Below are 21,872 nucleotides of genomic sequence, written 5' to 3' on the forward strand. Positions count from 1 at the left end.
TTTTCATTACTGCCTGATGCATGTGCCCAGGTCACATGACACAGTACTTAAAAAGAGGTGGAGGCACAGAGGAAAGTTGACTTTCCCAAATAAAGTATTCTAGGGTTTAACGTCTTGGTGAAACGGTAGCATACTAGAAAGCCAAATAGTTCATTCTCACAAAAATGATGTCTAACATCAAATTGTATTAATAATAAAACTATTGCCAGTATTTTCCTCTTTGAGAAAATGTCAGTTGTGTGTGTGTCGGGGGCACATTTTTTAAAGACCGTAACAAAAAATGGCAGGTTTCTCACCCCTATTTTGTCCCCAAAATTGGGGAAATATGTTATTTTATGCATTTCAAAAAGTTCCCAGAGCAGGAACAGTCGCATCATTTACCAAGTTATAACATGTTGTGCATGACACTCAGTAAGTTGGTCAGCTGTGTTGTCTTGACAAATAGTGAGGAAAACAGGGGCTTGAATATTTGATAAAACCTCCCTGTGTACAGAAATCCCTCAACCTCCCTTATGTGCTGCCTTGAAGTCCTTGGAGGAAGGGTAGAAAGTAGATTAATAGATTAATCTGTCAGTTTCTCTCAGTTTCTTATTTTTCCAGTCTTAAATACTGTTTGGCCTGATTGTTGAGATATTTTTTAAAGATCACATGAAAATAACATATGCATTTTGTGGTGCATTTCTTCTAATACATCCATTATGTATATAATTATGCCTAATATACATTTTTGCAAGCTATTTTCCTAATATAAGGCATTTTTGGATATTATTTTCACGAATATATGCCTGTTTGTGTGCACTTTTCCCCAGTATATGCGTTTTTTTATTGGAGAACTCTTGAAAAATTCTCAGAACTGCAAATTTCAAAGGATAACTGAATTTTGGTTCGGAAGTGTGAAATCTGATAAGCTAATATTTAAAATTGAGCTTAACAAATTTCTCCTCCATCCCCCGTGGGAAGCAACTTGAATACATATAGACACAATTGGGAAGAAGATTGGCCTAGAAAGCTTCTCTGCATTAGGCTACTTTCCAACATCTCGTCCTGCTTCTTCAATTTGAAGTGGTACAATCCTAAAGGGTTGAACCACTTGAGATTTCTGGATGTTTATTTTGGCTATACATAAAATGAGTGATGATGCTGATGAATGTTAGATAAGCCTGGAAATAGATAGCAGACAAGTGGGACTTTCAACAAAACGTTTCACTGTGGAGAACTCCTGTTCATGGCTTTCTGGTTTTCTGCCCTTTTCCAGGATACTCCATTCCATTCTCACTCCCACATGGTTTTCTGCCCCCACTCCCAACAGTCAGTTAGCATTCCATGGCCACTGAGCACGTTCAGTCCTCATTGGGCTGTTCTGAGGGACATTTTCCCCTTGAAGGTTTAAAAAAACATTTATTGTTTTTGCTTTTGCAAACCTTGGAATTCCCCCAAGCACCTTCTTGTATCATTTTGACTATATCCACAAACAAGTGAATGACTATAGGGTTCTACATCGCTGTCAGAAAAACAAGTATCCAAGAAGACACAACTTTTAGAAAACACTTTCTTTAGGACGCCTCCAGTAGTTTGCTGCCATCTATATTCCAGCAACAAGATTTTAGGCCAGAGGAGCAGAGTTCCTTTGCAGAATGTAAAGCCCATACACTGCTTACTGAAACCATTCGCTTCTAAACAGGAATTTAAACATTAAGCTGACGTTATACCACACCCTTATGATAAAGCATACAAAGGACTCCTCTGAGCTTTATTGTAGTTAATGTTTACACACATCAAAACTGGAATTTGTACTGGCAGATTGGAAAAAAAAAATACAGCGATTTTTGCCACCAACAGTTTCATCATGGAAACTGAACCTATTTTTCTTTCAGAAAAGTGGTTTTTTGCAAAACAGCACTGAACTGCACAATCACATGTTGGCTACAATTCTGCACCAAGTTACCTAAGCTTCCCTGCTCCGCCCTTTAAGTAAACAGGCTTAAATGCATATAACTAGAAATAGGATTGTAGCCACTGTAACCATACTAATGTAACATTATTTCCTGGAATTTCTCATAATCATAATTTACACAGGAGACAATCCCTGTGGTATACTGGGCCCAAGGCTTTATAGGTTATAACTGCCACCTTACAACGTCCCTAAATAGAACACAGGGGAACTGGCTGCTGATTTTCCCCCCAATGCAATAGAACTGTGTCGTAATTAAGGCTGCCAGACACCCTAGTCTACAACAACGCTGTTCAGTCAGCAAATCATCAAAGCAGAGACAATCTCTAAAAATGGATTTCCATGTCTAGAGATGCCATTTTTAGTAGTAAACAATCATGAAACAGCAGTTATAATTACATAGTGCATTACTTCTTTTCAGTCTGAAATCCTGTTTCAAAACTACAGATCTTCTCTGAAAGCCATAGAATTTCTCTTCCAGTTGTTAACTTAATGACCTGTAAACTCAAGGACTATGAACTCCTATTCTCTTTAGGGTTTCTAAGGGCACAGTCATATGGGATTGCCACTTCCTAGATTGAGGCTTCCGAGTATCCTACGCCCTGCCTGGCTGCTGCCAGCAAGGCAGGGGGAACAAAGCAGGTGATTTTCACCTCTCCTATCTTCCTTATTAAAGGAAACACATCTAAAAGAGTCATGGGGGTTAGGGCAGGAGAGGCCACAGTATAGAGCGGATCCCCCCTCTCCTTTCCCCAGACTGCCCTTTTCAATCTCTACAAGGTAATCCAAGGTCGCTTTTGCAACTTGGCGGTGCTATGGTTCTTCTTGCAGCAGCTGCATGGTGGTGGTGGGAGGAACTGGCTCTGAGTCACCCTCCCGAAGTCGTAGGAATGTCTAAAGCACTGGGAGGGGGAAATCCAAAGAATCCTATGTACCTGGGAGACCATAGGATTGCTCCCTAAGTAAAACATGCAGCACTGGCCTACTGATTTGAGTGTTCGCCAGCAACAACAATCAAATTAAAACTGGCTTTTCATTTTCCTGCAGTTCAGTGGTTTTGCACACTGAGATTTATTTTAATTCATAGGTACATACAAACTGCATAAACAAACAAACAAAAAGACCCCAAACAGCAAATCTGTACTAATCCTGCAAGAAATCTTTAGACACTGCTGCCATCCTCTGGTATACAACTACTTGAGATGACTCTAAAAAGATTCTCTAAAACTCAGTTTCCAAACATCTAACTCAGGGATAGACAACTCAATGCCCTCCAGACATTTTGGACTACAACTCCCATCACCTGTCCATTCAGCCATGCTGGCTGGGGCTGATGGGAGTTTGTAGTCCAAAACAACTGGAGGGCACCAGGTTGCTTATTCCTGGTCTAATATTTTAAACCTACTCTGATAGACTCTGGTGTCTTCTCTTGTGCCTATGTTATCCTTGCTCTGGAAAAATAACTTTTTTATATTACATCGGCAAAAATTACCAACGTAATTACCTATCTGTCATTTGTTGTATTTCTATCCCATCCTTCTTTCAAATAGCTAAGAGCCAACTTACATACAGTTTATTCAAAGCATTTTATATAGTTCCTCTGTAATTTTCCATCCAAGTTCTCAGGGCCAGTTCTACTATTTTAGCTTCAATAGTACCTTCAGAGGATTTCCTAGGACCTTTCTCTGGGTTATAGTTTTAGAGGAAGCTTATATGAAGACTAGAAACTCTTGTCTTAAGACTAGGACAAACTCTCTCAAGCTATACAGCAGAAGCTGGCCTTTGTGTTCTGAGTCACCAGTTAAGTCAAAAATTCTACTTCACCAACAGTGGATCAAGATCTTCTGAAATAGTGACCTCGTTTGTACATGACAACCCAGAGTGTGGGTGGTTGAATCATGGGTTATGTGCCAACCCTGCACTATGGCTTAACTATGGGTTCTTAACCATGAACAATTCGAGGGTTAATCCTCAAATAACCCTCCCCAGTCAGGTTCACATGACAAGCCTCAGCAACCCAGTCATAATGGTGGATGGCACATGCCACAGCTTGAGGGTAAATTAACCCACGAGGGGCTGCCATGTCATGCAAACCAGGTCTTTGGGCTGTTGTTACATGCAAACCAGGCCAATGACTTTCAAAGTCATTAACCTGGTTCACACAACACAACCCACACTCCATCCATACTCAAGGTTGAGTATGGGTTGAGTGTAGGTTGTTGTTGAACCATGGGTTATTGTGTTGTGTGCTAGCAAGCCATGTTTTGTTAACCACAAAACACCCACAATTCACAACCCCACCACCATGGGTTCTCTTTGTAGGTTGTTGTGGTTAACAAACCAAGGTTTCTTAGTGCGGCTGGTTTCACACAACACAACAAACCCATGTCTCAACAACCACCCACAGTTCAATGACAACCCACATTCAACTCATAGACCTGGTTCACACAACACACTGTAGCTCACCATGGCTATTTAATTAATAATGAGCCGCAGCACCCACAAGCGCCGAATTACATATTCAAAACCCAACTGGGGGTTGATGTGTCATGTGAACCCAGCAAGTATGGGTTATGTGAGGATTAAACAGCCTTCACATAACCCATGGTCTGTTCTATGGTTATATGAGGGCTGTTTAATTCTCACATAATCCAAGCTCACCAAGTTCACATGACAACCCTCAAGCTGCAGTTGGATATGCAAAATGGTGGTCATATGTGCACCAGTCTCACAGAGGACTGCTGTGTCATGCAATCCAGCCCATTATCAACCTTCAGTATGCCTTGTTGGTCTTTCAAGGGATCCAGACCACTAAGATAATAACGTGGCTTTCAAAAACACAACTACAGAAGGCAACTGGGCTGATGCCACCACCCTAGTTTTGCAGCAACAAAGAGACATACTAGAAAAAGCTGTAATGTTCTCCAGTGTTGGCGTACTATTTTTCTACAAATGGTATGTAAAGCAAAGGACACATTTTTAAGCAACCCCTTTTTTTAATATCACCGATTCTTAAGAGTCAAACAAGATAGTGATTAAAAGTCATTACAATCCTTTGGCTATTGCAGCCCTATTAAACAGATATGTATAAAACAGGTTTTGGATATCTGTAGCTGGAATAATTCATTTAAGGAGGCTCATGGGCAAATCTGTCAGTTTGAAGAAGTGACACTGGGGATGGCACTTTTGTTCATGAGGTGACAAGCAATTCTTCTCCACACAGTAGCTGTATAGGGAGAGGGAACCAACACTCAAACTGTGTATGGCTCTGTTCAGTGGATAACAAAAGTCTTGTATTGTGCATACCTCCGGTGCTGTCATGATATCATTTGTAATTAATAATAAATGCACTTAAAATTAAGTGATAAGCAATGACACTATGAAAATATTTCTTGCAGACATCTCTATGTTTCTTCTTTTGACTCATCTTCTGAAACATCAATATTTTTATAAAATGCCCAGGCCTTCAAATTGCAGCTTTTTAGAATTGCTCCTAGCTGTTTCCCAGGCCCTACTTCATATGTGTAAGGAAACGCTATTCCTTTTTTCCTTTCGTAGATGGCATGCATTGTTTGTTCCCATTTTACTGGAGAAACCAACTGCTTCACTAATGAATGCTGGATCTGTTTCGGTTGTTTGTATTTCTGGCTGTCCACATTTGAATGGACAGGGATGAGAGGCTGTTGAATGTTAATTGATCTGAGAGCTTCAGATAAAGGTTCCACTGCTGACTCCATAAGTTGAGTATGAAAAGCTCCACTGACTGGTAGCATTTTTACACGCGCAAAGGAGAATTTTTTGGAATTTCTCTGTAAGAACTCCAAAGCCTGAAGTAAGAAAAAAACCCAAACACACTAAGAGTTACTTCACTCAATCTAGAACTATTAATGTAACTCATCTTTTAAGAAAATACTACACACTGGCCATACATCTGCACATCCAAGGAGAGGAAGCGTGCTCCAAGAGGCAGAAAATAAAAAAGCACATGAACCAATAGTATTGGGGACTTAAAACATCATTACAGGCTTCACTTTTCCAGTAGAGAGATTTTACTATGTGCACCCCACTAGATAATTAATAATAATTTCATTTCTATACTTCCCCATAACAGAAGATCTCTGGGCGGTTTACAACAATTCATAACAAATACACCAGCAAAAAAAACAATATAAAAACAGTCTAAAAAAATTTAACACGCAAAGATTGAAACTGTATAAACAGCTAAAAACAAGTAAAACATATTTTCCCTAACAGACCTGTTTAAAACAGCAGATGCCCCATCATATGCCATTAAATGCCAGGGAGTAGAGGGAGGTCTTTACATGGCGCTGAAAAGATGACAGTTGGCGGCAGGTGGGCCTCAAAGAGGAGCTCATTCCATAGTCGGGGCGGGGCGGGGGGGACACCACTGAAAATGTCCTCTCCCTTGTTGCCACTTTCCGAGCCTCTCTCAGAGGTGGCACTCGGAGGAAGGCCTCACATGTTGATCGTAGTGTCTGGGTATGTTCCGTTTGGGAGACGCATTCCACCAGGTATTGCAGTCCCGAGCCGTGTAAGGCTTTTTAGGTTAAAACCAGAACCCTGAATCAGGCTTGGAAACGTAACAGCAGCCAATGCAAGCGGGCCAGAATTGGTCCCAGTTCTTACGCTGGCTGCCGCATTTTGCACAAGCTGCAATTTCTGAACAGTCTTTGAGGGCACCCCACTAGATTACTTCAGAATGTAGGAGAAACAGCTATGTAGGCTTGCCCTTGAATATAGTTTGTGGTTGCACGGGTTTTGGCCAGAATTAGCTGCTGAGAGCACGTAATGCCAGTATTAAGGAGTTCCACTGGTTAGCAAACAGCACCTGTGCTCAACTGTTTTTAAGGCTAGAAATAGCCTGGATTCAGGAGTACACGAGAAGCACTTCCTACCACATGAGCCCCCTTTCCCCAGTTTATCTGGTGCAATGCTTCTCCACCTAAGGATAGGACAGGGCCTTTTCCATTGCAGACTCCTCTGCCTTGTAAGGCCCATCTGGCTACTTCTAGTCTCACTTTTAGTCAGGCCTTTTCATTGCACATTTAATTCAAAATATGAGATTCCTTTTTTTAAATGTTGTGATCCCTTAATGTTCAGTTTTGTCACTATTACGTCTAGTATTGTTGATGTGTGTTAATGTGTTGGGGGGAGCAATCCTATTGCTGCCAATCAGCGACTAGATGGCCATAGGATATGTGGTTTTCCGGGAACCAACCTCAGAGCCCGCGCTCCAAGGTCAGTTCCTGGAGAAGCAACTTCCCCCCACTTCCACACCGCCTCGCAGGCAGCGTGGAATGGTCCCAGGCTCAGAAGAGGAGTGCGGAGTAGCCAAAACGGGGCACAGCGGGGCGGGGAAGGTGGAAATGCCAGTATGACGCATCCTATGTGTCGTCCGGCAGCCTCCCGCCCACTCCACCTTCCTGCTGCTAGACAGCCTAAATCGGCTGTCTAGCCACAAATGCAGGGCAGGAGAAGCACGGAGGGAACGATCCCCTCCATTCTTCTCCTGCCCTGCATTGGATAGGTGGTTGCCTCTGAGTTTTGAGGTGGCCGCCTATCCCCATAGGATTGCGCCCTTAATTTTGTAATGACGGGGGTTTTTTGCAGCCAAAAAAGCAACAGAACAATGCAAGAAATAAAACAAGCACGCAAACTTTTTTCACCAAAACTACCCAATAAGGCTGCAAGAACAAATCATCACTGTGCAAAGTTTAGCCTCTTGGCACCAGCTGCTGTCAGCAACGCTAATGAAAACCACTCAATTTCTAAATTAATTGGAAAAATTATTTTGAAATAGTACCTGCAAATGTCCTGCAATGACTCTGCTATCTGGAAATAAGTAGTTTGAAATTGCACATACAGGATTTTCAATGCCCACTGACTTGCAGTATTCACGAGCCTCGAAGCAGGCAGCAACATAATTTGAATTATGCCGGCCAATAACAGATAGCATTCCACTTGGGACAGCTTCTGATGCCTCTTGCATGGCTTCGGCACGCACCTTTACTGCATATAAGGCTAAAGAAAAGAAGGGGGGGGGAAATCTCTCAGCTTGAAACATATTGGTGCTAGAGAGAAAAATGATGGTAACTTAACAAATCTTATGCATGCTTTTATATAATTATCAAATCAAGCCTTTGTATCATACAGTATTATATAATATAGACTACAGGCTTTCAAACTTTCTACCTCCAGGGAACCCTTTCTGCCTCAAACTAGCCACCACAGAAGTTGCGTGAGTTGCAAAAGATTCTGTTACCCATGCTAGCTTGTAGTCAGTTATGTAGATCACTGACCAGACCTACTGGTCCTCACCAATACCCACATAAACTGAAGGCACACCCTGGAACACACCCAACATTTCCCTGCCGCTGTGCATTCCTTGAAACTTGTACTAATAAGCATCCAAAGAATTCCAGGATTCCCAGGAACATCACTGATGTAGATCCAAGATGACTAGAGCTTGAAGTATACAGAGCAGATGTGCTGCAGTTCAACACATCTGGAGAATGCCAGGTTGGGGAAGGCTGATCCAGGGGAATTAAGCACGAATGAAGGCTTGGCAATTTGGGTTCCTGCTATAGGGTCCTGAAGGTATAAGCATGCTTTTCACACTTTCATTCTGGTTAAGTTACACAGGCTCAGTTCAAACATCATGTCAAACCATGGTTTAAGGAAGTTTAACTATGGTTTGGCGTGATGGCAAGCCACGGTTTACAATTGGCCAGCAAACCAGAAGTAGGCTTCCAAGTCATAGCTTGGTATGGTGCTTGACTTGACAAACCAGGATCATGGCCACTGACCACTTCCAGATGCAGCTAAACCATGGAGACAGGAATGAAGTTATAAAGCTGAGTGTTCAGAGGAGAGAAAACAAAAGCAGATAAGCAGCTTTAAAGATTTCCACTGTGTATGTTTGGAAGCACAAACCATGCTTTGGTTTACTGCGGTTAACATAAACCATGATTTGGCACGATGTCTTATTTGAGTTACTGTCTGCCTGAAACCAGTATTTTTCTCAAAATAAAAGTTATACTTCAGACTAGTTGAACCAACTGTCCCTGCATGCTATGATACTTAAGTTTAGAATCTCATGATAATTGATTTTCAAGATTTTTTAAAGATATTAATATAAAATGCACAACTTATGTACTGCAAAGTTTGCAGAAGATACCATTGTTGCAAGCCCTATTCAGGCATTACAACTCTGAGTAGGCTAAACACATGAGGGGAGAAAGCGCGTTAGCCCCATGCCCCTCCTTGCGCATTTCTGTTGCCCTGTATTCGTGGAGGGTGACTTTCTGAAGAGGATCAGCATTCTTAATCATGTAGAGAATCTTCATGGATATAGGAGGCTCTCCTCTTCAGAACACCACACTACAGAGCGAAGGAAATGCATGAGGAGGGGTTACTGATTAGCCTACTCAGATTCATAATGCCTGAATGCTCTCTTGCATCCATAGTGCATACCTGAAATGGATTTCAAGTGAAATCAACTGGATGCAAGATTGTGGCCCTTATTTGTAGCCTGAACTATAACTCTCTGTTCAAAGAAGCACTCAAGAAGACATCTTCCTCATCGAATGAACTAACGCTGAATTAATTCTCAAAATACTGCAAAGGAAAGTGAGATCAAGTTACCTTAGATTTACAGTTTTATTACCTAAACAAACAATAACAATGATTCTCTGCTGCACTGCTTCATTTTCATATTCAGGAAGAAATAAAAAGCTGCATCCTGAGATATTCTACACCAGCAGATGAGCACACAGAATGGTGTGCGCAGACCAATGTGCCAGAGCATAAACTATAACACTGTGTTGACACTGCCAGGATGTTATATGGGACAAATGTTTAGTATGGATGCTTTCTTATTACCTTCTGCGTAGTCTATGGCTCCTGCAAAAACAAGGGCTGCATATTCTCCAATGCTGAATCCAGCAGCTGCAACACAGTTCTCAACTACCTGTAGAAATTACAGAAACAAGTTTCAGAATCTAAGTAACATATTCAGAAAGCCAAATGCTGAAATTTCTAGAAATAGCTGCTAGGTTGCAGAGCTGTCCCAGTGCTTATATGTGAAGTGCCAGGGCTCAAGGTTGCCCAGATGCCGCACACTTTGGCCTGAAAGAAACCCTTGCCTCTCCCAGCCCCAGATTTCAGGTGGAATTATACAGTGCTGAAGGAAGATTACGCAGGTGAACCTTGCTTCAAATTAACGTCTACCTTAACCATGCAGTTTGGGAAAGGTATAGTAAGGTATTCAGGAAGGTATAGTAAGGTATTTGGGAAGGTGTAAAAGATTTTCACTTCTTCTTTTTAAGGTATTCATTTAATAAATAGGTAGAAGTCAACAGGTAAAGCTTTTACCAGGCACAATAACGGCAAACGATATAGCCAACTAACTTCTGCATGTTTATGCAGTTATTCAAGACACTAAGGACACAGTCTAACAAAAATGGATTAATCCAGAAATAATGACACAAAGGTTTGGTGGGAGCGCGAGAAACCACCTTCTCATAGACACATAGAATCATAAGGTTGGACGGGGCCTACGAGACCATCGAGTCCACGCCCCTGCTCTGTGCAGGAAGCCTGATTCCCAGGCAGTCTCCCATCCAAGCCCTCTATGATCGCACCCAGTCTGTGGAACTCTTTGCCCCAGGAGATCATTTGGTACCCCTTGAATAATTTTCTGCCGCTGGTTAAACACAAAATTATTCCAGCAAGCATTTATTAGTGTGCCTGGCTGCCTTTACCCGAATTTTAATTGCCACCGTCCACCTTCAGGTCGTTTTTGATTGTTAGGCTGTTTTTAGTTTTCTTACACTTATATCGTTTTATATTTTACAGTTCATTATTTATTTGTTTACCACATCTACATCCCGCCTATTCCCCTCCAGTTAGCCACCTTGTGCATCTCTGGGTGGAAAGGTTGTTCCAAAAACTGTGCTGCACAAATTCACGAAAACAAAAAGCGACCGATTCAGGTTTAGGGCCGCCACCTCTTTCTGGCGGGGCTTCATGCGGGATAGGCCGCCTGGTGCTTCCCAGATGTGTCGGCCTAAAACACCCGGAATCCCCCCGCCCGCTGACCATGCTGGCTGGGGCTTCTGGGCCTTGCGGTCCAAAATGCCGTGAGGGCGCCCAGCTGGTTCCACGGAGGAACGCTCTGGCCAACCCCCTGGTCTGAGAAGAGGGGGCTGAGGGGGCTTTGCGGCCGCCCCCCCCCCCAGAGATGCCCTCTTCTGGAACTGCTCCAATCCCACCGCTGGATTAACGCCCCAGCCCCAGATCTCTGCATGCGGCAGAAGGCTGCGCGCAAGGGCGCGCAAGGAAGGTCACGGCTCTGAGCAGGAAGGAGGGAGGAGGCCTTTCGGCGGGGCAGGACCCATCCAGAAGCCCCCCGCCCGGCCCCCGGGCAACGAGCTCGAGAGGCCCCGGCGGCCGAAGCCAAGCCCAGCCTCACCGCCGGCTGCTGATGGTGCAGCTTCTCCACGGCGGCCAAGGAGCTGACGAAGACGGCGGGCTGGCTGCGCACGGTGCGGCGCAGCTCGGCCGCCGGCCCCCGCAGGCACAGGCCCAGCAGGTCGTAGCCCAGCACGGCCTCGGCCACGCGGAACAGCCCCCGCGCCGCCGGGTAGCGCAGCAGCCCCCGGCCCATGCCCACGAACTGGCTGCCCTGGCCCGGGAACAGCAGCACCGACGCCTCCCCGGGGGCCCGGGCAGCCATCGCGGCGCCGGCGCGCGGCTCGGCGAGGGGGGCGGCGCCGGAAAGCGTCCCCGCGGCGGGAAACCGGGAGCCGCGGCGGAAGGGCGGCGCGGGGCGGCGCGGCCGGCCCCTGCGCGAGGCGGGAGCCCAGCCGCAGCACCCCGGCAGGCGGCGGCCCAGCCACGTTTGCAGCCGCTTTCATAGAACCGCAGGATAGCTGGGCTGGGAGGGGCTGCAAGGCCGTCGGGTCCAGCCCCCTGCCCAGTGCAGGAGTCCGAGCCAGAGCACCCCTGACAGGTGGCTGCCCAGCCTAGAAGCATAGAATAGTAGGGTTGGAAGGGGCCTGCAAGACCCTCGAGTCCAGCCCCCTGCTCAGTGCAGGAGTCCGAGTCAGAGCATCCCTGACAGGTGGCTGCCCAGCCTAGAATCACAGAATAGTAGGGTGGGAAGGGGCCTACAGGACCGTGAGTCCAGCCCCCTGCTCAATGAAGGAATCCAAGTCAGAGCACCCCTGACAGGTGGCTGTCCAGCCTAGAAGCATAGAATAGTAGGGTTGGAAGGGGCCTACAGGACCGTGAGTCCAGCCCCCTGCTCAATGCAGGAGTCCGAGTCAGAGCATCCCTGACAGGTGGCTGTCCAGCCTAGAAGCATAGAATAGTAGGGTTGGAAGGGGCCTGCAAGACCGTCGAGTCCAGCCCCCTGCCCAGTGCAGGAGTCCGAGCCAGAGCACCCCTGACAGGTGGCTGCCCAGCCTAGAAGCATAGAATAGTAGGGTGGGAAGGGGCCTACAGGACCGTCGAGTCCAACCCCCTGCTCAATGAAGGAATCCAAGTCAGAGCACCCCTGACACATGGCTGCCCAGCCTAGAAGCATAGAATAGTAGGGTTGGAAGGGGCCTGCAAGACCGTCGAGTCCAGCCCCCTGCCCAGTGCAGGAGTCCGAGCCAGAGCACCCCTGACAGGTGGCTGCCCAGCCTAGAAGCATAGAATAGTAGGGTTGGAAGGGGCCTACAGGACCGTGAGTCCAGCCCCCTGCTCAATGCAGGAGTCCGAGTCAGAGCATCCCTGACAGGTGGCTGTCCAGCCTAGAATCACAGAATAGTAGGGTGGGAAGGGGCCTACAGGACCGTCGAGTCCAACCCCCTGCTCAGTGCAGGAGTCCGAGTCAGAGCATCCCTGACAGGTGGCTGTCCAGCCTAGAAGCATAGAATAGTAGGGTTGGAAGGGGCCTGCAAGACCGTCGAGTCCAGCCCCCTGCTCAGTGCAGGAGTCCGAGTCAGAGCATCCCTGACAGGTGGCTGTCCAGCCTAGAAGCATAGAATAGTAGGGTTGGAAGGGGCCTGCAAGACCGTCGAGTCCAGCCCCCTGCTCAGTGCAGGAGTCCGAGTCAGAGCATCCCTGACACATGGCTGCCCAGCCTAGAAGCATAGAATAGTAGGGTTGGAAGGGGCCTGCAAGACCGTCGAGTCCAGCCCCCTGCTCAGTGCAGGAGTCCGAGTCAGAGCATCCCTGACAGGTGGCTGTCCAGCCTAGAAGCATAGAATAGTAGGGTTGGAAGGGGCCTGCAAGACCGTCGAGTCCAGCCCCCTGCTCAGTGCAGGAGTCCGAGTCAGAGCATCCCTGACACATGGCTGCCCAGCCTAGAAGCATAGAATAGTAGGGTTGGAAGGGGCCTGCAAGACCGTCGAGTCCAGCCCCCTGCTCAGTGCAGGAGTCCGAGTCAGAGCACCCCTGACAGGTGGCTGTCCAGCCTAGAAGCATAGAATAGTAGGGTTGGAAGGGGCCTGCAAGACCGTCGTGTCCAGCCCCCTGCTCAGTGCAGGAGTCCGAGTCAGAGCACCCCTGACAGATGGCTGTCCAGCCTAGAAGCATAGAATACTGGGGTGGGAAGGGGCCTGCAAGACCCTTGAGTCCAGCCCCCTGCTCGAGGCGGGAGTCCAAGCCAGAGCATCCCCAGCAGGCGGCTGTCGAGCCTCATAGAATCACAGACTAGTGGGGCTGGAAGGGGCCTGCAAGACCCTCAAGTCCAGCCCCCTGCTCAAGGCGGGAGTCCAAGCCAGAGCACCTCCGACAGATGGCTGTCCAGCCTAGAATCATAGAATAGTAGGGTGGGAAGTGGCCTACAAGACCCTCGAGTCCATCCCCCTAGGAGCCAGACGCGTGAGGAGAAAGAAGGCGGTTGCTACTGTACGCACCGGCGCGTTGAGATGGGGCGGGGGTCCAGTGCCAGGCTGGGATTTTCTCCCGCACAGGCTAAGGCTTCTGTGAGGCAAGGGAGGCGGTGGTTCTGCTGGGGAACGCATCTGCTGAGCCAGATGGTGATGGGAGGCTGTGTGCTGTGGCTGGAGGGCCCGGAATGAGGCACTGATGGTCCTGATTGCGCTTTTGGGCTGCATTAATAGAAGCATCGCTTCCAGATCCCAGGAAGTACTCGTTCCCCTCTACTCAGCACTGGTTAGGCCTCATCTGGAGCACTGTGTCCAGTGCTGTGCACCGCACTTGAAGAAGGATGCAGAGAAGCTGGAGAGGGTTCAGAGGAGGGCAACGAAGATGATCAGGGGACTGGAAACAAAGCCCTATGAAGAGAGACTGAAAGAACTGGGCATGTTTAGCCTTGAGAAGAGAAGACTGAGGGGAGATAGGATACTGCTGTTCAAGTACTTGAAAGGCTGTCACTGGGAGGAAGGCCAGGATCTCTTCTCGATCATCGCAGAGTGCAGGACACGGAATAATGGGCTTAAGTGACAGGAAGCCAGATTCCATCTGAACACCAGGAAAAACTTCCTGACTGTTAGAGCAATACAACAATGGAGCCAACTGCCTAGGGAGGTAGCGGGCTCTCTCACACTGGAGGCGTTCAAGATGAGACTGGACAGCCATCTGTCAGGGATCCTTTGACTTGGATTCCTGGATTGAGCGGGGGGTTGGACTTGATGATCATGTAGGCCCTTTCCAACCCCACTGTTCTATGATTGTATGATCCCTTGACTTCTTGCTCCTGATCCCAGACTGCTGACGACCCTGTGTATTGTCTGCTCCCTGTCGATCTTACAGGAAGCCAGATTCCGGCTGAACATCAGGAAAAACTTCCTGACTGTTAGAGCAATACGACAATGGAACCCATTTCCTAGGGAGGTGGTGGGCTCTCCCACGCTGGAGGCATTCAAGACGAGGCTGGACAGCCATCTGTCAGGAATGCTCCGACTTGGATTCCTGGATTGAGCGGGGGGTTGGACTTGATGGTCTTATAGGCCCCTTCCAGCCCTACTATTCTATGACCCCCAGCCCTCTGTTTCTGGGCCCTGCAACTCTGCAGCGGCCCCTATTCTTGCCTGCTATCTTCGTAAAGGGCTATCTTCTTTCTGTCTTATAGTAGCACAATTCAAACATCAGATAAATAGCATGCAAAAGGCTCCTAATTCTGTGTATGTTTAGTTAGAAGTAAACTGTGTACCTAATTCTGTGTATGTAAACACAGAAGTAAACTGACTGACTAAACTAAATTCAGTGGTTCGTACGCCCAAGTAAATGTGCATTGGGTTGCAGTCTGCAAGGCCACACTTCTTTTTAGCAATGTAAATAAAATCTTGGACAGCTCTTCCTTCTTGTGGTATCACATCATGCGCATTTGGGGTATTCTGTGGCAATAAATCCAGAAAACAACATTTAAAATATTTTAAACAGTTTAATATATCTGTACTAAGGTCCCATTCAATGTTCTCAGGCACTCAGCTAACAACATGGGCTTAATCCGAGACCAAATCCTTTTTTCCAAATTTTTCCAGGGAAATAGATGAAAGGTGAAGCCAAAATGGTAAAACCCGTAATGCCTCACAGCTAAGCAAATGAAGACGCAAATATTAAAGTGGGATCATCTCTGTGTTACTGGGGATATGCAGATGTGCACATTTCAATAACGAGATACGGTAGCATATCACTAAAACCAGCATACCACGAGAGCGGCTTGCACATACACCCCTAACATGCTATTTGTCCAGTTATACCACACGCAAAACCTGATTTTATGCATTTGTCAAGGCATACAATCAACGATCTGTGTAATAAGTATTACAATACTTAAATATTGTAAATAAATAAATACACATGACCAGCGTTTGTTAAATTCCACTTTATTGGGGTTTGTCTTTTAAAAAATGTTTTAACTCTTTCAACCTGCTGTTTTATTCTTTTAGTGTTGTTCATCGCTCCGAAATCTTCTGATGTGGAACGGTATATAAATAAATAAATATTAATCATCCTATATATATGTTGCCATTTTTGCATCAGATATACTTACATTTTAATAAACAAAAGCTACTACATATCTTCACCATTCATTCACGCACACACACACACACACCTTTCAAGTTCCCCCTCCTCAGCTAATCCATGCAGATCAGCTGAGGGGACAAGCATTTTCATCCCCATTGTGATATGCTGGGCTGAACGGTTTAAGTCTCGCAACCCAGTGTGCTGCAGTGGATATGAAGATCACGATCCTTCCAGTCCTCAGCTGATCTGTGCCGGGTTGGGAGTCCTTGAAGGACTCAGAAGCACTCTGGAAGTGTCTGAAAGGTCACTAAGAGGACAGAGGAAGCCAGAAAGTGTGGGGAAAAACATACTGTGTTCTGGCAGCCTGAAAATTTAAAAACAAACAATCCCCACGAGAACATCAAAGGTAAGGAGCGTGGTGAAACGAACCGTGTCCAGCAGGAGTACTCACAGGCCAGGTTGGAGAGTCTCGCAGGCCATGGGCCACAGGTTCCCCATGCGTCCTATACATGCTTACCGGGGAATAAGTCCCACTGAACTGTTTCATAGCTGTAATTGTATGCATACAACGGTTAAGTTTCACAGTTACTAGTAGACTGCTGTAGGATGTGTTCTTTATTACGGCTGTGCACTGCTTCGGCCCGAATCCCAAAGCAGATCAGGGTGATTCGGGCTGAAGTGGTCCAGTTCTGGAGCAGGTTGGGAGAGGCCTGAAGTGGGTTGGACAGCTCCAAAGTGCTTCAGGGCCATTTACTCCTGAAATATTGTGTAGATGGCCCCTTTACGGCCACAGTCTACACACCATTTACTTACCGGAAGAAGAGTCGCCATTTTAAAAGAAAATGGCGACTCCCTTCAAGATGGCAACAGCTGCAGGTGCTCCCCATGGGTCCAGGTAAGGAGGACCGGGGGCTTGGGTGGAGGGTGGGTACAGGCACAGAGCTTGCGCAGCTGGGCGGCGGGGGGCGCACTTCTGCTGCCCAGATCTCTCTTCGGATCTGAAGGCCGAAACAGGTTGGTCTGGCTCCAGATCAGCCCGAGGTGGGTTGGGGCCGAATCAGACACTCCAGAGCAGGTCAGGGGGTCCCTGCATAGCCTTATTATTTATACATTTTATGAGTCACCTTGTAGCCAAATATCTCAGGGTGGCCTATATAATGACAACAAATACAATAAATCAATGATAAAAACACATTAAAATAATTTAAAATAGAAAGAGAAAATACTTAGGGCGCAATCCTATGCTGATGACACCAAATTATTTAGGGGGGCTAAAATACAAAGGGATTGCAAAGAACTCCAAAAGGATCTCTCAAAAATGCAAGCATGGGTATTAAAATAGCAAATATGGTTCAGTGTAGGCAAGTGAAAAGTGACACACGTTGGGGCAACATTCCTAACTTCATATATATATTGATGGGATCTGAGCTAGTGGCGACTGACCAAGAAAGAGATCTTGGGGTTAGGGTGGCCAACTCAATGAAAATGTCGCCCAGTGTGCGGCTGCTGTGAAAAAGGCAAAGTCCATGTTAGGCACAATTAGGAAAGGCATCAAAAATGATTTTGCCACTATAATATTTCCCTTATACAAATCTGTTGTGCAACCACACAAGGAACTGTGTACAGTTTTGTTTTCCTGCAGTGGAGGATATCCTTATATGGGTTGCTCCTCCCACTTGCCCCGATATGCAGGAATATGCAAATTAACTGAATTGCACTCTCATGTGGGAGACCAACCTACTTCCATTTTCGTTTCCTGCCTCAGCTCCGAGCAAGTTGCTGGAGTAGCTCCTCCAGCACGACAGCCCTTTATAGCTACAGTTTGCCTCACTTTTTCAGAAGGTTCTTTTCTCTAGTAACCATCATGTCAGCCTGCCGGGTATGGACTAGAAAGGAAGTATGCTTTTGCCAGCAGGATGCAGTCATACTTCACTTGGATCTGTCTTTAATAATAATAATAATAATGTTTCCGTCTTCCACAGGGCAGAGGAGCTCATTCTGCCGTCCTTTTGTCCTAGGCGGAGTCAGCTCCTAGAAAGAGAATGGCACGTGTTGGTCGTAAAACGTGCAGTTAAGATCTATCTTAAAAGGACTAAAAACTTTCAATGTGCAGTTAAGATCTATCTTAAAAGGACTAGAAACTTTCAACGTGCAGTTAAGATCTGTCTTAAAAGGACTAAAAGCTTTCGTGTCTTTGACTCTGTTTCATTTCAGCCTTCCACCATGAGCAAAAGGGTCTCCATGTCAGCATTGGCACGGTGGATTAAGGCCTGCATTTCCCTCTGTGTTGCACTTCTGGTTCTGCTTGGCCTGGGGGATCTTCGCTCACTTTGTACTGAGCACAGCCATCTCTACTGCCTTCAGGACCAGCCCCCCCCCCCTCAACATTGCAACTTGGGCTTCTGTGTCTTTCTTTGTGAGACATTACAAGTCAAACATCCTTGCTTCGCCAGTACACCAGTGCTGGTATTAACATTCAAAGCCCTTAACAGCTTGGGCCAGGTTATCTGAAGGATCTCCTCCTCCCATATGTGCCTGCCCAGATCCCAAGATCAGCCCCTGCCAAAGGAAGGAGGCAGGTGGCTACCAGGAAGAGGGCCTTTTCCGCTGTGGCACCCCGGCTGTGGAATGAGCTCCCTAGAGAAGTTTGCCTGGCACCTATGTTGTACCCCTTTCTAGCACCAGGTGAAGACCTTTTTATTCTCCCAGTATTTTAGCATTTTGGCTTCCTAGTCTTTTAGCTTTGTTGTTTTAAATCTGTATTTTAAGTCTCTGCATTGTGGCTAGGTTTTATTCTGGTTGTATTGTTATATTGTGGTTTTAATGCTTTTATATTTAATATTGTTTTATCCTGCAGTTTTTGATTTTAATTTTTGTGAAACGCACAGAGAGCTTCGGCTGTTGGGCGGTATAGAAATGAAATAAATAAATAAAATAAGTAAAGGCATCTTTTGGCCTGAGGGTGCTTCAGCACATGGTTACAGTTTAATTAACAGTGGTAGCAGCGACTTACCCGCCCAGTTTGGGGCACCGCTGTTAGATGTCCCATATGAGGATATCCTCTTCTACTGCAGGAAAAAGGAATGTTGGTACTTACCATGATATGTTCATTTTCTGCAGCAGATGGAAGATATCCTGCCCACCCTGCAATAATCTGTTGCCGCTGGGGTTTTTTCCTCAATTAGTTCTTCTGAAGGTATCGTTCAATGTTTTTACTAATAAAGTTACTGGAAATTTGAGGCTGAGAAATCTTCCAAACTGGAAGTAGATTGCTCTCCCATGCAAGAGGTCAATTAATTTGCATATTCTTGCCTACGGGAGCAAGTGGGAGGAGCAACCCATATAAGGATATCTTCCATCCACTGCAGAAAATGAATGTATCACAGTAGGTACCAACGCTCCTGTCACCACACCTAAAAAAAGGATACTATAGAATGGGAAAAGGTGCAGGAAATGGCAACTAAAGTTACTAGCTTTGTGTAGCATATTTTCATTACCCTCATCAAACATGCTGAGTAGTGCTTCTGGGTTATTCTTATATATATTGCCCCATAAGAGTTGTAATTTCTTGAAAGACATTATCCCAAAATAAGGGGCTCATATATGGTAGTCTCCGAGCCCTTGTGACCACAGCTTCTCCAACCATTGGGCCCACGTGTACTTATAATATGGGACAGTCTAAGAGGTGTAATGTACCATCTACGTATTATTTGAATTAACACTCCTTAAATGGGCAGGAGCAGATTGTAAGAGGTTCTTCTGCCACACTTCTGTCCACTTCTCTCTATTTCCTTATTTCTACTCCTATATCCTTTCCCCGTTTTTTTTAGTCCATCTGAAGAACTTACAGACTGTTCAATTAAGACTTAATATATATTTGAAATTTCTTAGTTTTATAAGTGGCTCCTTGTATTATATTTTCAAAAGCTGTGAGTGTTATAGTTGCTTGTCCCTTTAGTGGATATAAAATAATGATTTCATGAATCACTATCCAAACAATTGATGGATAGTGATCCAATGTTTGTCTTAATTGTTGTTTGAACAACAATTTTTAAATATAGAAATCTATTAACCTATAGGCCATTTCCCCATTCCTTAAACCAAGCACTTTTGTTTTCAATCTAAACGGATTGATGATCTAATAGGTGATGCAATGGTGAAGTGTGTGTGGTTGTTTGGTCATTTTTAACCATATTTCCAGGGTACATTTCAGAAATGGATTGTCTATTTGCTGTGTACTTTTCTTAATAATCTTAGAAGAAATGGAACACTCTGCCATAATATAGTACTAAGAGTTGTTAATTCGAACTGAACCCATGGCTGGTCCAAAACACCCTGAATAATATTCATTGCCTTAACTGGAGGGTCTCATAATATTTTTGAATATTGGATATCCTCAATCCACATTTATTTACTCTCTGGTATAACATGCACTTGCTTAGTCTTACTCAGTTCCCTTTCTGTATAAAGCCATTAAACATGCCTTTGCTATCTTTGCATGGTTTTATCTAATAGCGTTAGCGGGAGGGACAATTTGTTTAGCAAGGATGTTTTTCCAGCTGCTTTCCTTCCCAGCCAGGACAGGTTAATTTTGCTCCATCTTTTAATTTCTTGCTTAATTCGCACAATAACCAATAACTGGGTTAAAATTTAGGTGGTTTTTTTTAGTTTAGCTAGACTTTGGGGAATATAAACTCCCAGGTATTTTATTGATTAATAGCCAAGAGATATGCCTGAGAGTTTCTTGACTTGTACATTTCTTGGGAAATGCACAGACTGCTAATATGCATGGTTCAAAGCCTCTCAAGTATCTAACTCTCTTTATATTGAGACAATTACTAATTTTACTGCAACGTGTAGAGGCGCCTGATCTAGGGTTGGCCCAAGAACTTTTGCTGCCTGAGGTGAAGGACAAAATAGCCCCACCCTCTCCCCCTCCATATGCAGAAGGTGACTGACTGTCCATTGAATCTTACTTCAACACTGGTGATGAGGTAGTGCCCACCATCACACCTGATCCAGCAAGCTAGTTTAGGGGGCCTGGGACAGGTTGTGAGGGGAACCCCTCGAGAATTCACAAGGAGCAGATGGGAGCACAGTTGCCCCAAGCATCAGCTGCCTGAGGTGGTTGCCTCATTTTGCCTAATAGTAGGCCAGCCTGCCTGCCTCCAAAAACTGGCCAGGGAGGTGAATTCCTCCATCATAGGAAGATAACATTTAGAAAGAGCCCCCTCAAAGGTACAATGAACTGATATATTAAGGGCACAATCCTATGCATGTTTAGTCAGAAGAAAGTCCCACAGCTATGCTGGCTGGGGAATGCTGGGAGCTGTAGGACTTTCTTCTGTCTAAACATGAATAGGATTACGCCCTACGACTAAATTTATAAATAAATAAATTGACCATTTCCTCCAATATACTTTTTTAAGGGGTTTCTGGCAGCTGCAGGGAGAGCCCAGCAAAAAAAGCTCTGTATTGACCTAAATCTAGAGGTGACACTTAAAAAAAAAAAAAAAAGAACCCTAGCATGCTTTTCTGGCAAGTGGCCCCAAAGCAAAAATTAAACACACCAGCCTCACCCCATCAACCCTAACACTTGTATCTAATGCAGTTGGTCCTACTCCATGAAAGCTTATACCAGAATACATTTGCTTTTGCTCACATGGCTCCTACCACTCTGGAAATCACCTGAACTCAGAGGGTCGTGTCCAATGTTAGTCCTATGTCGAGTAGACCCATTAACATGAATGGGGCTTCAATTAGTTCTAACTTAAGTCTCATTCATTTCAATGGATCTTCTCTACATAGGACTAGCATTGGACACTACCCAGCGGGTCTTAAATTTGTGGGCAAATGTGCCAGGGCTCAGGCTGTAAAGCTGGAGTTGACCCTTTCAGCCAAAGGGCTCCTTCAC

The 21,872-nt window shown here is 45.5% G+C and overlaps 1 protein-coding gene and 1 long non-coding RNA gene across 2 annotated transcripts; one reads left to right on the top strand and one right to left on the bottom strand.

The window, feature by feature from the left end:
• Nucleotides 1–1,720: 1,720 nt before the first annotated feature.
• Nucleotides 1,721–11,724, bottom strand: MCAT (malonyl-CoA-acyl carrier protein transacylase). Its single transcript, XM_084811228.1, has 4 exons — nucleotides 11,445–11,724; nucleotides 9,854–9,941; nucleotides 7,776–7,993; nucleotides 1,721–5,778 (listed from the first exon to the last, which is right to left on the bottom strand). Exons 1-4 carry the CDS (start codon nucleotides 11,706–11,708, stop codon nucleotides 5,356–5,358), a joined length of 993 nt encoding a protein of 330 aa, XP_084667354.1. The 5' UTR covers nucleotides 11,709–11,724; the 3' UTR covers nucleotides 1,721–5,355.
• A 5,990-nt stretch (nucleotides 11,725–17,714) lies between these two features.
• LOC146340242 (uncharacterized) lies at nucleotides 17,715–21,500 on the top strand. The gene is made up of 2 exons (XR_014784499.1): nucleotides 17,715–18,643; nucleotides 19,079–21,500. It is a non-coding gene; the product is annotated as an uncharacterized LOC146340242 (long non-coding RNA).
• The last annotated feature ends 372 nt before the right edge of the window (nucleotides 21,501–21,872 follow it).

The sequence above is a fragment of the Heloderma suspectum genome, chromosome 7 (genome assembly GCF_057233095.1).
Source record: "Heloderma suspectum isolate Gila_16-S chromosome 7, 16-S_ref, whole genome shotgun sequence".
In the NCBI taxonomy this organism is placed as follows: domain Eukaryota; kingdom Metazoa; phylum Chordata; class Lepidosauria; order Squamata; family Helodermatidae; genus Heloderma; species Heloderma suspectum.

Coding starts and splice junctions, on each gene's coding strand:
- MCAT (XM_084811228.1), bottom strand. CDS start 11,708: ATGGCTGCCCGGGCCCCCGGGGAGGCGTCGGTGCTGCTGTTCCCGGGC. Junction 9,942..11,444: donor TGCACCATCAGCAGCCGGCG/GTGAGGCTGGGC, acceptor TAATTTCTACAG/GTAGTTGAGAACTGTGTTGC. Junction 5,779..7,775: donor TCATTGCAGGACATTTGCAG/GTACTATTTCAA, acceptor TTCTTACTTCAG/GCTTTGGAGTTCTTACAGAG.